At 43.0% G+C, this 18867-nt stretch overlaps 1 protein-coding gene across 1 annotated transcript in view; it reads right to left on the reverse strand.

Annotated features, from left to right (window-relative positions):
- Window positions 1-2389: 2389 nt before the first annotated feature.
- Window positions 2390-18867, reverse strand: part of LOC138651199 (paired box protein Pax-6-like) — a 48125-nt gene continuing 31647 nt past the window's right edge. The window contains exons 3-8 of the mRNA XM_069741232.1: window positions 18442-18600; window positions 7757-7839; window positions 6234-6384; window positions 5946-6043; window positions 5688-5832; window positions 2390-4507 (exon numbers count right to left, since the gene is read on the reverse strand). Coding sequence (XP_069597333.1) covers window positions 4422-4507; window positions 5688-5832; window positions 5946-6043; window positions 6234-6384; window positions 7757-7839; window positions 18442-18600 — 722 coding nt within the window. The 3' untranslated portion in view covers window positions 2390-4421. The remainder of the gene's footprint in view (window positions 4508-5687; window positions 5833-5945; window positions 6044-6233; window positions 6385-7756; window positions 7840-18441; window positions 18601-18867) is intronic.

Genomic DNA, 18867 nt, shown 5'->3' on the forward strand with positions numbered 1-18867 from the left:
ATGGGGCATGCTATACACTAATAATGCACAGCAGGGGGGTGATGCATGCCAGATGTGGGGTCCTGGGAAAATCAGACAAAAACAAAGCAGCAAGTTCAGATGCTGAACCGTGACGACTTGGGTTCCGAAAGGGGACATTTCCCAAACATTACACTCAAGAACACAAAAAAAAAACACATCGAATACAGCTGTATACACCATTATATCAGCAGGCTGATGGACACCGGTGGAGATGTCACCAAATTGGTGGGGTCACTTTTTTTTTTTATTCTGGCAAGTTACAAAATAAAAAAATGTATTCTGGCAATTTACAAAAAAAAAGTTTTTTTTTTATTCTGCCAAATTTAAATAAATAAATACAAAGTTTTTGTAATGGCAATTTAAAATAAATAAATAAATAAAAAAAAAAATTATTATGGCAATTTACAAAAAAAATAAAATAAAAAGGCTTTTTTTAATTCTGGCAATTTACAAAAAAAAGAAAGTGGCAAAAACTATAAAAAAAAAAGTTGCAGTCGGAAATATATAAGTTTAAAACTTAAAAAAAGTTTAAAACCGAATGTCTTCGAAAAATATGTTCGAGTCCCCGCGGCTGCATGGCAATACCTGCATGTGTTGTGGCTGTTGAACAGCCGCGGGGACTCAAACATATTTTTTGAGCACGCCGAAGACACGCAGTTAACACCAGAGCATGCTCAGATAACACCTTATCCCAGCACGATCGCCCATCAGAAACTTGCTGATGGTTTCCTAGTGCTGCCATCCTGATGTGCCCATGTCTTCTATGCTCGATTTCTCCTGACTGGTGCATTAGATCTGTACAAAAACGGTATCATTTTTATTGAGTGACAAGCGCCTACACAGTCGTACCACATGTTGACAGGTTCCACCTCTTAAGCTCTCCTTAAAGGAGTTTTTTAAGTTTGGAAGGTGTCCCCTATCCATGGGTATGGGTATTGACACCTTACCAATCCCCATGTTCTTAAGAACTGGGGTTCTCAAGAGTCCCATTTATATGGAGCAGTGGTTGATCATGCGCGTTGCCGATCCAAGATGAGTTGTGCAAGACTGGTTTTCGGCACTCCCATAAGAACGACTGGTGCGGCAGTGCACATGATCGATCACCGCTCCATTCACACAGAAGATCCCAGAATCGTGGGGATCTCCGCAGTCGGACCCTCATATCCCATGAATAGGAGATAACTTCCAAACTTCCGAATACCCCTTTAGAGGAAACACACCACTAGATGTTTACCGAACAAACACCATGAAGTTACATTGCTTTCTGTTAAATTCTAAAACAATGCCTGGATTGAAAAAGTGGTAAAATATCCTTTACCATGAGTCATCTGGTCGGTGCTGATGTGGTGAAGAGTCACAGAATACCGGGGGTCTTCACCATCATTCTTCTGTTATTGGTTTCCAATTCGACACAGCTGTTGTTGACTTCACATTCCCAGTAGAACTGGTATTTGACTCTTCTCCACACCGACGCCGCCCAGATGACTTTTTGTTGGTGGCACCTCTTTAATAGAGGTCTTAGAGTTGGTGCGAAGCGATTCACAAGACCTAACCCATCAGCCTTGCCAGTAATTTTCGGTTGTTGGATGGGTACCGTTTCTTGCAAGACGGAATCCCCAGTTCCTCTTTGGAGTCACTGGCTTAGTGCGATGTCATCATTGATCAGAGCCTTGGATGTTGTCCGTCCTCGTGGCTCCCTTTCAGATTACTGACGTGGCCGATGGACAGAGTCCTACCAATCGATTCGCACCAACACTAGAAGGTCTCCTATTCTCAACCCTCAAAAAAGCAGTAGAAAACCCCTATAAGCTCTTCGATGATTATTTTCCAATGAAGAACTGATATTCTATCAGTTAGATACTCTAACTTTTCTTTGAAGCTATGTGCCACCATCTTTAGCCTCCCATCTCCATATTATGTGTCTTTACAAATGACAGGTCAAAAAATATGCAGTAAAGTGACATTGAATTAATCTTGAGTTTTTGCCAGTAAGTATTCCACAGAGCGTCCATTGTCATAAATTGGTGTAAACATCTCGGAGAAGAAACAAGTAACCTATTTACATGTACATGACATGTCCACATAAGTGCAGTGAAAAGATTATTAAAGTGCGGCAGATACTGGATGATGTCCAGAGAACATACTTTTTTTTGCCGTTTGGGACGTAAGCTGTAGACAGGAAGGTGGCTTCACCAGGTTTTTGGCAGTGAGTAATGGTTACATGTCATGGTTTATCCATATCCAGCATCTTTTTCCAGTTGCCCAAGCTTCTGGTAGGCTGAAAGACAACTATCATCATTGGGTGTTTTTACAGAAATAGACAACCATCATCAGTGGTTGTTTTTACAGAAATATTTTTTTTTCACCCTTCCATGTTCGCAGAAGTTTTATTGCCAACTACAAAAGTTAAAGAAGACTTTCAAAAAGACTTCAGGTAGTCCAAGATGTCCGCTTCTTTTACAGGCGTTGTCCACCAAGAGTCACCCTACACATGTCCCAGGCACCAAAGCAAAGCTATGTCGGAGCAATTGTGTAGAGCTTCATAAAAGTAGGTCCTCTGTATACACAAAAACACACCCTTTGTACGGAAATAAGTCATTTAACAATAGCATCCATTACTCAGTTGATTATTTTTTAACTTGCCTTGGAAAACTATCAAGAACTTCTGGTTTCAGGGTCAATATTAAAGGATAAGTAAATTGAAGGTTATCTCCAGCTCGAGAACTAAAATTTAATTTTAGAAGGGCGTTAAGCCCAATCTTCCCACTCGCTCTGGAGTAATAATTGATTGATTCTTAGTTTTGATGCCATTTTCTATAAGTTTGAGATAATGAATAACTGGTTTAGCTACACACGGACCATGAAAATCTCGAATGACGATCACCATTGGACTTGATTCCCCACCTTAAGCTCCCCATACACTTAAAGGAGTTGTCTAGGACTAAACTACGTTTTTATTAGGAGCCTAACTACCTGTTTGTTCTATCCGGCGCCGGCTCGGAACTGTGACTAAAATATCCTGCCGGTGATTCAGCTACTCCACGTCAAGGGAGCAGCTCTTCTGCTGTTGATCTGCTCAGTCGACTGGGCGTGACTGCCGATGTCATGCTGATTGACTACCAGCTTCCCACTGTTATGCAGCTGGGAGTTGGCAGTCAATCAGCATGACATAGACAGACTGTCAACAGAGTGGAAGAGAAGCCACTGCTCTGTCAGAGTAATGTCCACGGAAGCTTCAAAATCGCCGGAAGAAGCTTTCAGTGATAGTTCTGTGTCGGCAGAAGAACAAGCACCTGCATGTTAGCTCTTAGGCCTACAGTAAAACAATAATATATCCCTGGATGACCCCTTTATGATAGTTTTTGGCCTAATGCTCATTGGGCCAACAGTTCCTCCCAAATAAATGCATGATCAACTGAATTTACATAAATCTCAATGGAAAGAGGGCGTAAGCTCCTGCCTGACACCTTCCTTTGGCGGCTTGTCTCCCTTAAAAACAAAAGGAATGGACATGTTGAAATCTATCATGTCTAATCCTTATTCCTCAACATGTCTTGACAGGAGCAAATCGGGTCTCCACCATACACATTAGATATTCAACTGGTCCTGCTAAAATATGCCATCCTCTATCTAAAGTATTTGGCCACCTTAAGTACTGGTTCTACAAGAGGCCAAAATTCTCACCATTGAAGAACCACCATTTTTTTAGGAATAAGTACTAATTGCTGACCTCCAAATTTGTTTTTCAGTGCAAAAATCCTTTAGAAACCCATTATAGATCTTTGTTCTTCAGGCATCCCAAAGTATATCTAGTGATGAGACTGGGATCCTTGGGCACCAATTCAGAAAAGAAGTAAAGACAGTGAAGATCTACTCTATACGGCATGGGGTGGTGTACTGTTAGAAGACATTCTGGAGTTACATAACTAATTTTCTGTTTTGTAGGGGGTTAAATCTTGAAGAAAAAGAAAGTGCTATTCTTAATACCAGGAAGTTCTCTAAAAACCGTCGGAGGAGCGGATGTTTAGACCTGAATTCAAGAATATCCAACTGTTCTTCAGCTCTGTTCTGCAGAATTAGGATCTTTGACTTCCAACTGTAGAAAAAACGTATTTTCACAGTCAGTTTTCCCCTGAAACTGATGTTCTATGGGAACATCACTTAATAAAGATGAAAATTGGGGGGGTGGATTTAAGCTGCCATGTTGGGGACAGTTCAGAGAAACAGTTGTAGACTTCTTATGGTGCTTTTGCTTCAAAGTCCTGTTTAAGAAAGCTGGTGAATATAAGGAGTCCTTCTCCATTTTTCCCGCAGAGGTCTGTAGAGTCATGACAGTGATTGAAGATTCCATTACGCAAGTCTATAAGCTGCCAGTCTTAATTCAGACTTGTCCTTTGTCTTCATTGAAGCCTTGGCCAGTATTGGGTGAGATCTGGGTCTCCTCCCGGTACTTGGACAGGAACAGAAACTCCTGGAGAGATCAGACCTGTAGGAAGAAGTAGACATTATGGATAATTTTACAAATACACAATTTTACAATGGAAGTCTGTACTGAAAATATCAGGTTTATCCTTTTTGGACAACCTATGTCTATATTCCGTGCTTTGACACACGGACGTAATAGATGTGGGTGTCGAGAGTAGGGGGCATTGGAGTAAAAAAAAACAACACAAAAGAGTGGTTCTTCTTTGAGCAACTCAACAAAACATGTTACATGGCTTCCTATTCTTTTGACTAGGCTTCGTATAATGCCACGTAGTAGCCGTCGTATGAGAAATGTGCAGCTTTTCCTGGTGGTAATATAAGATCACTCGGGTTTCTAGATCTACTTCCCAATTTGATCAGCTGATTGACAGTGGATCTTCATTTAAGGATGAATTATTCAGATAGGACATCTTTGTAAAAGCTATTAACACCGAGACTTAAAAAAAAACAGTAAATATATTATCCCTTGACTTTTTCCATTTCATTACTACTTTTAGATGGGTTATACCGTCCCAGAAGACTAATCAATGGCCATTGTGCCACACGGCATGTCCAAGCAGATAGAATATCATGGTTAGCATCAACGGGGATCAAACCTCTGAGATCCTCTATAGTAACCACATGATTGGCTTTCAAAAAATCAATGGCCAATGTGTCTCATGATATGTCCAAGCCGTTCGAATATCATGGTCGGCACCAGTGGTGATCTAACCACTGAGATCCTCCATAATATCCACGTAGTTGGTCCCCAAAAAAAACAATGGCCAATGTGCCTCACAGCATGTCCAAGCAGATAGAATATCATGGTCAGCATCAATTGGGATCAAACCTCTGACATCCTCTATAGTAACCACATGGTTGGTCCCCAAAAAATCAATGGTCAATGTGCCTCAAGGCATGTCAAGCAGTCAGAATGTCATGGTCAGCATCAGTGGTGATCTATCCTCTAAGATCGACTATAGTAACCACATGATTGGCCTTCAAAAAAATCAATGGATCACCAGTAGGCAGCATTGGCCAGATTGTACTGGGCACAGTGCTCCACTGGAAGAGTTTGCATGAATACCAGCATGAGGTCCTGCATGGTTTGGTCAGAGGTCCATCATGAGGCCCGATGAAGATACTTGCTCACCTAGCTCTTCTCGTAAAGGGATTTTTGGTATGTTTTGGGGAACACTTACCTGTAGAGCCACTGGCGCTGGACCCCAGATTTTGGTTATTCATGTGAGTCTGGAGTTGAGGTGTATAGGCATCATAACTGCGGACGCTCACCGAAGAACTTGGTGGAATCATGCAGGAATAGGAAGAGGTCTGACTGGCTACCGGCTGCGGAGAATTAAAGAGAATACATGATTCCTATGAATATCGGAAAAGAGGAGATATCTGGTGGTTTTAGAAAGTCTTGGCATCTAAAAGGAAATGTTTGATCTTCTACTCACTTGGATGGGAAGGTTATTCGGCATGGTGAAGCTTGGCAAAGGAGGGAGAGACCCGTAGCTGTTGGTGATAGCTGCTTCACTGCGGCTCAGCATGGACCCTAAGGGAAAAGTTGTGATTACAATGTAGTTGTGATTACAATGTAGTTGTGATTACAATGTAGTTGTGATTACAATGTAGGGGCTCCTCTATGGCCCCTACATTGTTCACTGCTTCTGCTGATTGTACAGCACTATGGAATATGTTGATGCTATATAAATAAAGTCGGCCCTTATTTCTCCCTTTCTTACCGGAGCTGCTGGGCTGCGGTATGGACTGGTAGACACTGCTGGAGAAGGAACTGTTGATGGAAAGATGGCTGGAGGCATTACCCGCTTGTCTTCTCTGGTTTCTGAGTTTCTCTTCTCGTCTCCATTTTGCTCTCCGGTTGGAGAACCAGACCTGTAGTAAAACGTCAGTTAATATTTTTTATATCCTTGCCTATATTTAATTTTCCATATAAAAAAAGGCTGTTTTTTTGCGGTGGATTTTAAAAAAATTCATTTTTAGTACTGGAAGTTAAAGTGGCCTGAGACCTCCATCGATCGCTCAAAAATCCCCTCTATAGAGATCTGCTCCTGTATGGATGCACATACAGGCTCAGAGGCGTTTTTGGAGCAGGAACTCTCCAAATCCTCCTAAAAAATTTAAAATGCTTCAAACACCTTGAGTTTCTGCTCAGAAAACTCAACAAAAAGATTCAGTGTACGCATTTGGGAAATTTTGGATGAGTTTTTCTTCTCTTGAAGCAGTTTTGAAATGTTTTTTTGCAGAGTTTTTTTTCTTGTTATGTTTTTTTTGCAGCCTTCTTTTTGGACAGTGCCTAGTTTGGATGTCCACTAAGTTTTTTGTTTTTCTTTGCTGAGATTTTGGAGCAGAAACCGTGAGCAGTTCAAAAACCACCAGTTTTGATTGGAGAGTATCTGCTCCGAAAACTGTGAACACACTCTAGGCCTTTATGCAAAGAGAGTTTTTCTTTAAGAGTTTTTGGAGCAGAAACTCTACCAAATCCACCTTCAAAATTCCTCCACAACTTCGGTTCTAGATTAGCAGCCTACTCATTTGACAGTTTGGAGCAGATTCCATCAGGATCAGCTTCAAAGAATTGTCATGCACCTTTTTTTTTCCGATAACGCGTTTTTCAGTACCACTTCAGAAAAAATAAAAATTCTCAAACCCCTTGTAGTCCAGGGCATGTTGCATACGAAGTCTTTTTGAAGAGTTTTCAGAAGAGAAACTGAGTTGAAACTCAACATTTTTGAGTTTTGAGATTTGGAGGAGGATTTGGAAAGTTTTCGTTCAGTTTCTGCACCAGAAACTCCTTGAAAAACTCCATGTGCACGTAGCCTCAGTTTGTTTGGGAAATGCACTTTGACCGTGTGCACACCGAGTCTTTTCGCTGAGTATTCGGAGCAAAAACTTGAGCAGAACCACCAAGTTTTGGGAGAGTTTTTAAGATTTGGAAAGTTTTCGCTCAGTTTCTGCTCCAGAAACTCCTTGCAAAACTCTATTGCACGTACATTTGTTTGGGAAATCCACTTTGTCCATGTGCACACAAAGTTTTTCTGGTGGGTTTTCAGAGAAAAAAATTAGCAGGATTTTTGAGTTTTCCAGGAGGATTTGGAGTATTTCTGCCCAGTTTTTGCTCTGAAAGCTCAGCAAAAAGACTGTGTGCACATACAAGAGAACTGACATGATAAAGCGATAGTTTACACCATGATACTTTCATGAAAGGTTTCAATTACACTGCTGTGATACTAATTTTCAGCCTTACCTGGATTCGTGCTTCAGGCAGGTCAATCTTTGCCGCCAATCTCTCCCTGGCAAAGACATCGGGGTAATGTGTCCTCTCAAACTCTTAAGAGGAAAAAAAACAAGATGCTAAGAGATCATTGCCATGTGGACTTTTACTAAAGATTTGACAACTTTCTTACATCTGTTTCCTTCCATTCTTTAGGCACACAATAGGTTGTAGTATCCAGCCGGGAGGATGACAATGTCAGGAGGTGTAATGCTAGACACCATAAAAATGGACCAGTATGTGCAGAAGCATTCGCTTTTCCTATACTTTCATATAACAACATGGCTACAACAAAACCTGATATAATAGCATAAAATGTTAAAATACAATTAAACTGTTACAAAAACACCAACCGGTACACCTCTATATACATGTACACTTCTCATGTACACCACCATGGAATCAATGGTGCTGTAAAAATAAATAATAATAATAATACAAAATTACACAGGATCCAGCATTCACAATAGGCGATGTCACAGCTCACCTCCTCCTGTACAATGACTGATAACACCTCTATATACAGTAGATAGCACAAGATACACCACTCACAATAGGTGATGTCACAGCTCACCTCCTCCTCCTGTACAATGACTGATAACACCTCTATATACAGTAGATAACACAGGATCCACCATTCACAATAGGTGATATCACAGCTCACCTCCTCCTGTACAATGTCTGATAACACCTCTATATACAGTAGATAACACAAGATACACCACTCACAATAGGTGATACCACAGCTCACCTCCTCCTCCTGTACAATGACTGATAACACCTCTATATACAGTAGATAACACAGGACCCACCACTCACAATAGATGATGTCACAGCTCATCTCCTCCTGTACAATGACTGATAACACCTCTATATACAGTAGATAACACAGGATCCACCATTCACAATAGGTGATATCACAGATCACCTCCTCCTGTACAATGACTGATAGCACATCCATATACAGTAGATAACACAGGATCCACCATTCACAATAGGTGATGTCACAGCTCACCTCCTCCTCCTGTACAATGACTGATAACACCTCTATATACAGTATATAACACAAGATCCACCATTCACAATAGGTGATGTCACAGCTCACCTCCTTCTCCTGTACAAGCACTGATAACATCTCTTTATACAGTAGATAACACTGGATCCACCATTCACAATAGGTTATGTCACATATTTTGATACATTCCTTGGGGTGTCTAGTTTACAAAATTGGGTCACTTGTGGGGGGTTTCGACTGTTAGGCACATCAGAGGTTCTCCAAACACGACATGGCACCCGCTCTTGATTCCAGACATTTTTTAATTCAAAAAGTCAAACGGTGCTCCTTCCCATACGAGCCCTACCATGCACCCAAGCAATAGTTTTCTCCCACTTATGGGGTATCAGCATTCTCGGGAGAAATTTCAAAACAAATTTTGGGGTCTATTTTCTCCTCTTAGTCCTTGTGAAAATAAAAATTTGGGGCTAAAAGAAGGTTTTTGTGGCAAAATTGTGAATTTTTATTTTCACGGCTCAACTGTTATGCTGCTGCTATGCAGGGAGATGCGAGCTCCCCTAGATGGCAATAGAGTGGTGGGAGGACTGCAGTGCAGCAGCGAGGTGGCAGCAGGCTAGTCAAACAACCCGGGTCGATATTAGTCAGTAGCGGAGTACCAAAGGAATAAACAAACACAGAGTCAGAGACAAGCCAAAAAGGTCAATACCGGTCATGAGCGAAAATACCAAAGACAAGAGACAAAAGCAGGTCACGGTCCAAGCCGAGTCAAGTACCTGGGAGTCCACACGCAAAGGGGAAACATAGTGTAGGGATGGATAGAAGGGAGTAAACAGACGCGGGCACAGTCAGCAAAGGCAGCAGGACAAATAAGGGTTTAAACAGGGTCAGCTACTCACACTGTAGGCAGAAACTATAACTGACACGCCTTCAGGATGTAGCAGAGATAAATAGCAAACCTGAACCCAGAATGAGGCCAAGCAAAGTTAACCCCTGACATGACCAGACTGGGAATGGGGTAGACAGGACTAAAAAACCAGTCTGGATCATGACATCAACATTATAAACTTCTGTAAAGCACCTGGGGGTTCAAAGTGCTCATCGCACATCTAGATACATTCATTTAGGGGTCTAGTTCCCAAAATGGGGGCAGGTTTCCACTGTTTAGGCATATCAGGGGCTCACCAAACGCGACATGACAACTGCTCATGATTCCAGAAAAATTTGCACTCCAAAAGTCAAATGATGCTCCTTCCCTTTCAAGCCCTGCCGTTCACCCAGACAGTAGTTTCTTCCCACAAATGGGGTATCAGCATACTCAAGAGAAATTACACAACAAATTTTGTGGTTCATTTTCTCCTGTTACTCTTGTTAAAATAAAAAAAATTGGTGGCTAAAAGAACAATTTTCTGAGGAAAAATGTTTTTTTTTTCCTTTTCACGACTCTATGTTATAAATTTCTGTGAAGCACCTGGGGGGGTCTAGTTTCCAAAATGGGGTCATTTGTGTGAGATTTCCATTGTTTAGGCACATGAGGGTCTCTCCAAATGTGACATGGCATTCGCTCTTGATTCCAGCCATTTTTGCCTTCAAAAAGTCAAATGGTGCGCCTTCCCTTTTGATCCCTGCCGTGCGCTCAAACAGTAGTTTCCCCCCACATATGGGGTATTGGCGTATTCAGGAGAAATTGCACAACAAATTCTGAAATTTCTCTTGTGAAAATAAAAAATTTGAAGCTAAATAAAAAATGTTGTCAAAAAGTAAAGTATTCATGTTTTCCTTCCACATTGCATTAATTCCTGTGAAATATTTGTGAACTATTTTGTGCGATATAACTCTTTGGTTTAAGGGCATAAAAATTAAAACTTTGAAAATTGTGAAATTTTCACCAAATTTCCGATATTTTCACAAATAAACACAAGTTATAGCGAACAAATTTTACCACTATCATGAAGTACACTATGTCAGGAAAAAAACAGACTCAGAATCAGTGGGATCTGTTGAAGCGTTCCAGAGTTATAACATTGTAAAGTTACACTGGTCAAATTTAAAAAATGAGGCCCGATCATCAACCTACAAAGTGGCTCGGTCCTAAAGGGGTTAAGGACAACAAATGTTTCCTTTTTTCCCTCCTAGGCTGTGCGTCCCCCTCATTCCTGGTGCCCAAGGCAGCTGCCACTTAGCCTGCTCCTCATCCCATCCTTATATTAAAGGGCTCTGCATATTGTGCCGGGTTTCCCAGACAACATAGCCCCTTTGATAGAGGGGGGTCGTCTTTAAATACCTTTTAAACAGTTATTCAATGCTAATAAAAGAGCGGTAATAGAATGAAGAAGTAGGAAATAGAATAGAATTGATTTGCTAAGTTTATCGATTCTTCTAATTATACATGGAAAAAGTTTCAGTTCCTTGAAGATATAAAATAACGGTGATACTTTAAGGCTCTCTACTTCTTCATTTAAGGTCCTGCGCCTGCAGCTTTTCCGGGTCATCTCGCCCTATCAGACTGGGAGGAGACATCCTGTGACAGGTGCTTCATTCACACTTCCTCTTTCTCAGGCAAGTTCTTGTATTATCTGCAGACTCCGTTTCCTCTAAGAAGTTATTTTTCAGGTGAAAGGCCCACAAGATGTCCTGCTGTCGTGTGCCCGTCAGAAGCCACCCTGAACCTGCACAAGACCTCATGTCCTAGTGCCATGTGTGGACACCTACTTATATTAACAAAAGTTTAAAAGAGACAAAAGCAATCATTTTGGGAATTTGGCAAATTTCATCCCTTCACTACGTTTTGGGACTATGATTGGGGGAAGGTTCCTGCACACGGACAGACATCTGTTTGAGATGGTTTAGTGAATCCGGCATTGAGCAATGGGATGGACACGATGACCCTGGAGGTTCCTTCCAACTCCAACATTCTAGGATTCTATGGCATTCCTCTCCTCCTCTCGGTTGTGCCTCCATATGCCTCCAAAATTACATAACTTCACTAAACTGGCCCCTAATGATGGTAAAGCCCCCCTATATCTTCATTTAGCCGGCAGCTATGTTTCCTGGTTCACCCAAGGGAGTTTGTTTGGCCGAGAGCTCCTGTGTTCTCTATGAGAGAGCCCCTGGCGGACATGTCTGGGGGCGGCTTAACTCTAAGTGAGCAAAAAGATTGGTGGTCCAAAATCAGCCACGCCGTATCCTTAAAGAGGTTGTCCACTACTTTAACATTGATGAGATCTCCTTACGATAGGTCATCAATGCCTGATCGGTGGGACAACTGGCACAACCACCGATCAGCTGCTCCCGGTGCCGGCAGCTGCCAGAAGTGCTCAGTTCCGGACCAAATATGGACCGCACATCCGCCCTCTGTCACACCTCCACCGATCAGACGTTGATTAGCTATCCCGAGCATAGGTCATCAATGTTAAAGTAGTGGCCAACATCTTTAACTCCCCGACAATCATTTGTCCGGGGCTCCCATACAGATCAGACTTTCGGCTGAACCAGTCGTTATTGGTGGGATTAGATGACATACCTAAGTCTAATTTTGATGGGGGTCTTTAGATTTGACTGACATTAATGACATGTTCATTCGTTTTATATTGATGACCTATCCTTAGGGCAGAGTCAGACGGCCGCATAGATCGGAGTGAGATTGGATCGCAATGCTCTGACTGGCTGGCGGCTCTCCCGACTCATCTGGAAGTAAATGAAGCTGTCACACTCGGGTCTGGAGATCCGCCGGCCAGTCTGTGTACTGTGTCCCGATCTCGCTCTGATTTATACGGCGGTCTGACTGCGCCCTTAGTATAAGATCATTGGGGGTCTGACAACAAACACCCACGCCAGAGACCGGATGTAAACAGTGAACAGTGTGGTGTAGTTGCCGCTGCTAGGTACTGCAGAGTAGCTCCTATTCTTTTTAATAGGAGCTGGAGTTTTAGGCAGGAACCACTGACTTGCCCCAATCAGTGTTTATATCCGGCCACCGGCGGAGATCACAGCTGATCGGTGGGGCTGCCGAGTGTCAGACACCCCTTCGATCTGCTATATCTGCCCCTTTTATATCTACCCCACTACACAACATGCTGAAAATGGGATTTCCATCTTAGCAAAGTATCAGCTAGCCACAGGATAGATGACCAATAGTATCACCAATCCAAAGAACGGGTCTATGAGTCTGAATGAAGTGATGGCCACTTCCCCGATCATTGCCTATGGGAGGCAGGTACGGACTGGGGTTGAAATTCAGTCTTGGCATTTGAAATCACACAGGCCCATGTTGTCCCCGTCCCCATGAACCAGATGGGATATATTACTAATATTACCCTGGATGGAGGAAAGGAAGATTTTCTACAAGACCAATATGTCTAATAATACCCGTGGCTTACTGGGGTAAGTGACGGAGTCAGCAACTTTGTGAGCCATCACAACTCTTAACAGTATGGGTATCTTGAGAACACCGATTCTGTTAGCAATGTAGCAGACAAGGCAGCCCACGACCAGACCGGCCCTTCTGGCATTTGCCAGAATTGCCAGATGGCCAGTCCGGCTCTGATGGGAGGTACCTAAACTGTCTCTGCCAGTCCTATAGTCAATGAATAAAGTGGAGGTGCACATGTGATTGGCTCGCATCTGAGTATTCCAGCCAGTGATCATCAAGTTATCACCTATCCCTTGGAAGGTGAAGTTTGGTAAGAATCTGCTTATTACTCCGCACAAGGGAAATGGAACAAAATGTCCAAATAACATTTCAAAGTATTTTAGGGACATTTAGGAAGAAGAGAATTTGCACGATGTTGGGAGTTCCGCTATACTAGGAGGAAATAGAAAATTGCGCAGTCTGGGAGGCTGCTGAGTAAGTGCAGAGCTCCTCTCAGCTCGGCTGCTCAGCGGAAGCAGCGCTGGTTTCGCCCCGGCAGGTTTCCCTTGGGTGCCTTGTGGTCTCATCCGCTCTCTGCACTACTGACTCCATCCTTTACCAGCTCGTGTGTGCAGAAGCTGCAAATTCACACATAGAAGACTTTTGCAAAATACTTCGAGCTGCTGAGCCGATCTCAAACCTCGGTCGGTAGCGGCAAATTGTTTCTTAAATCACAACGATCTTTTGGAGATAAAGATTCGTGTGGGAAGATCTGCGATGTCAGAGGACTTCATGAATGACGGCTCAAGACTCGTTCTGTTACTGGAAATCTGACAACTTTCTAATGCAAATACCGTTCATATCAATGGCCGAGTGCTGAGAAGGAAAGCGTCAGGCTTCCAGTAACAGGGGATCTGAAAGTCCCGCACTCAGGGGGTCTGAGATTAAGGAATTTACCAACAGGAGGTGTACACTCAGGTTTCTGGGCACAATGAAAGCAAAATGCAATCTGTAATGGTAACCTGTCACATTAAAAAATAATTCCAATCTGCAGGCAGCCTACAGAAAAGTACAGAGATAGTAACAGTAATGTCACAATACAAGGGTAATGCACACAGTGATGTCACAGTACAGTGATAATACACACAGCGGTGTCACAGGACAGGGATAGTGCACATAGTGATGTCACAGTACAGGGATAATACAGATAGTGATGTCAAAGGACAGGGATAATGCACATAGTGATGTCACAGTACAGACATAATGCACACAGTGATGTCACAGGACAGGGATAATACATACAGTGATGTCACAGTGCAGGGATAATGCACATAGTGATGTCATAGTACAAGGATAATGCACACAGTGATGTCTCAGAACAGGGATAATACACACAGTGATGTCACAGTACAAAGGTAATACACACAGTGGTGTTATAGGACAGGGATAATGCACATAGATATGTCACAGTGCAGGGATAATACACACAATGGTGTCACAGGACAGGGATAATGCACATAGTTATGTCACAGTGCAGGGATAATACACACAATGGTGTCACAGGACAGGGATAATGCACATAGTGATGTCACAGGACAGGGATAATGCACATAGTGATGACACAGGACAGGGATAATGCACATAGTGATGTCACAGTGCAGGGATAATACACATAGTGATGTCACAGTATAGGGATAATGCACATAGTGATGTCACAGGACAGGGATAATAAACAAATTTTACAGTACAGGAATAATACACACAGTGATGTACGGTATATTTTGGACTATAAGAGGCACTTTTTTACTTAAAAAATGTGGAGGAAAATGGGGGGTGCGTCTTATAGTCTGGATGTACCCGCTGTGGAGCCTGCGGCTGCGGCTAACTTCTATGCCCGCTGCTAAAGAGAAATGAATATTCACTGCATTCCACGCCCATAGGAGTGGAGGGCAATGAAAATCCATTTCTCTTTAATAGCATCTTGGTATGATTGTCCCTCAACCCCAGTCCTGGTATGCATGGCTCCATCCTTATGATTGTCCCCCACCCACCCCCATCCTGGTATGCATGGCCCCATCAGAAAACATAAAAAAAAAACACTACACTTACCTTCCTGGTGCTCCCTCGCAGCCTCTTGTTCCAATGCCAGCAGCTGCTTTATGCTTGTAAGCAGCGCATGGCAGGGAGGTCATGCGCTGCTTGCAAGCTGAAGAGCAGCTGCCAAAATACTCACTGCTCCCCACGCTGGGACTTTGCGCTCAGAGAGCAGTGATTATTCATTGCTCTTCAGTAGCTCTTCCTGCTGCTGCCAGAGATCATGTGTGCTGCTACTTAAGAGAAATGAATATTCACCTCTCCATGCCCAGAGAAGTGAATATTCATTTCTTTTAAGTAGCAGCACACATGACCGCTGGCAGCTGCAGAATGCCAGCGGCTGACCCTGTATGCGCTACTGAAGAGCAATGAATACTCACTGCTCTCTGCATGCACAATCCTGGCGTGGAGAGCAGTGAGTATTCCAGCAACTGTGCACTGCTTGTGAGCAGCGCATAACGTCCCTGCCATGCACTGCTTACAAGCATGGAGCAAGATGCTGCGAGGGAGAGCCAGAAGGTAAGTAGGGTTTTTTTTATGTTTTCTGATGGGGCCATGCATACCAGCATGGGGGTGCGGGCCAGTTATATGGATAGGGCCATGATACTATGACCAGGAAGGGGCAAATCATACCAGAATAGGGATACTAGGAGGAGATGGGGGCCATGCATACCAGGATAAGTTGGGATAATAAACGCAATGATGGCACAGTACAGAGAAAATAAACAGTGATGTTACAGTACAGAGATAGAAAACACAGGCGGCCGTCTTGTTGGATGCTGATCTCCGCGGTGGAGGCTGCAGGAGACAATTGTTGGGCACTAGGTAGTATGACATGCCAAATGTATGGTCACTGTTCATTGGCAGGGAGGAGAGTCGCTTCAAATGACTAAAAAGATAGCACCTTACCCATTCATTGTATAGTACATGTGTATTTTGGGCATCTTGGAGCGACTTTCTTTTTATCCTAGGTTTAGAGGTTTTGGACTAAAGAGGAAATCCCTTATACTATCTACTTATTTGCGCCCATCACCTGCTGAACATGTTGGTTTGTGCACATTGGGAAACCACATGCTGAAATCAGATCTGCTTGGCCACATGGAACGTACAATTGCGGTCATAAGCCAAGTCTGCAAACAGCTTCCTCTATTGTCTCTTGGTGAATGTGCTCGCTCGTAGCATAAATGCCAAGTATGAACTTCGAGGACAGATGCTTAAAGGCTATGTACACTTTTGCACAGAGTTTTGTTTTGCTCATTTCCTTTCTATATACAAAGATGAGCGACTATCTAAATAGTTTTCATTAAAAATGTTATTCCTCCCTTCTTTCATACCAATCGGGACCGTGCAAGGGGGAACCCTTGAGGACAGCACCATTTTCACCTAGATGTGCGTCCTTGGATGTGTTGGCACTCCAAAGTCATTGGGGACATTGTTATAGGATAAGGCCCAGGATGGGGGGCATTATTACTGGAAGGGGCCATTATTATATGGATGGGCCTAGGATGGGAGACATTACTATATAAAATGTCCAGAATGGTGGACATTTTTACATGATAGGGAACATTATACTAGGAAGGGTTCCAATATGGGGGCCATTATACCTGTTTGGGGACATTATACCAGGAAGGGGTTCAATATGGGGGACATTATACCAGGATGGGGGACATTATACCGGAAGGGGCCCAATATGGGGGACATTATAGCTGGATGGGGGACATTATACCAGGATGGGGGACATTATACCAGGAAGGGGTCCAATATGGGGAACAATATATCAGGATGGGGACATTATACCAGGATAGGAGACATTATACCAGGAAGGGGTCCAGGATGGGGGACATTATACCATGATGGGGGACATGATACCAAGAAGGGGCCTAATATGGGGGACATTATACCAGGAAAGGGCCCAATATGGGGGACATTATACCAGGATGGGGACATTATACCAGGAAGGAGTCCAATATGGGGACATTATACCAGGATGGGGGACATTATATCAGGATGGGGACATTATACCAGGAAGGGGTCCAGTATGGGGGACATTATATCAGGATGGGGACATTATACCAGGATAGGAGACATTGTACCAGGAAGGGGTCCAGGATGGGGGACATTACACCAGGATTGGGAACATTATACCAGGATGGAGGACGTTATACCAGGAAGGGGTCCAGGATGGGGGAGATTATTACAGGAAGTGGCCAGGATGAGGGACATTATTATATGGGTGGTGAACATGCATGCCGTAATAGGATGTTGAAAGCTTCAAGGGCCTATAGATCTGACTAACATGCAGGTAGAATCCCAGGTGCACATTTTGCACTTGGCCCATCGGACTCTAGTTACACCACTGGACTCACAACCCAAAATTATAGTGGTAGATCCATAAAAGTAACGGTCACGATAAAAAGGGCTGAGTTGGTGGACATTTGCCCAGCACAGAGCTTATGGAGACTAGCTTAAAACTTTATTCCTCAATGAATGTGTTCGCCCTTTGTAAAGACATCCAATAGCAACACAGAGTCACAATTCATGCATGCCACGGATCGTTATCAAGACAACATTAGATCTCTGTCAAGTAATCCTCTCATTTTGGATGGTAACCAAACGCGTACCGAACCATTGTCCCTGGTTAGGAGTGTACTGGAGTCAAACAGAACTAGAAAAGAGCACAATCCTATTGTTTGCTGTATGGATCCCCCATCTATGCCACTAATGGTTCCATCATTTTTCCATTTCCAATGCCAACATCTTAGGTTTTTAAGGCTATGTGCACCCAGAGGTTTTTGTTGAGGTGACCAAAAAACTGAGTTCTTTACTGTAAACTGCTTCAGGAAATGCTCCTTCTTTGGGGAGTTAAGGTGGAGTTTTCATTTCCTGAAGAGTTTTTCAAGCATTTTTGGCAAATTTTTTTCTGACTTTTGATAGGACAGTGACTAGTTTGCAGCTTTTGCCATCAGGTGAAGCTACGAAGAAGTGACATGCCCTTTCTTTCTTTTCTCCCAAGTGTTTCTCAAAGTCTAAAGCTGAAGAAAACTATCAAAAGAATTTATGACCAGCAAGCCATTTTACGAAAGGAAGAATCTTTAAGTGTGTGCTGAATGATTTTTCAGGTGTCTTTAGGAGCGGACCCTCAAAAATAACTCATGTGTACATAGCCTTAGGTGGAATTTGTATGACTTAAAATCCACTGACCTTTTTCTAACGCCTCAATCTGCTCCTGGGTGAATGATGTTCGATTACGCTGAAGTTTGCGCTTCAGTTGCAACCGGATCTGGGAGTCATCCAGGTCATCGTTGACTGTTCCCGTCTGATGTTCAGAATCTAGACCGCTTTCCAGCTGCTGACAGCTGTCTGTGGAAAGTAAGATGTGCAAAGGAGAGGTCATAAAGGTTGCTGGCCAGATCTCACCTTGAGGAACACTAAGGAAGGACTTAGAACATGAGAAAATTTGACTTTATTGTGGAAGTCAAAAGCACAGGGTCAAGAAAATGTAACTGTTAGTTCAGACTTTGACATTTGTGAGACATAAAACAGTAGTTAGAAAAAAGTCAGTCCCAAGGCTACGGTTAGATCGCGACCAATTTTCCATGGCAATGTTACAAAACACCAAAATGATCA

Source organism: Ranitomeya imitator, chromosome 10 (assembly GCF_032444005.1).
Source record: "Ranitomeya imitator isolate aRanImi1 chromosome 10, aRanImi1.pri, whole genome shotgun sequence".
Lineage (NCBI taxonomy): Eukaryota > Metazoa > Chordata > Amphibia > Anura > Dendrobatidae > Ranitomeya > Ranitomeya imitator.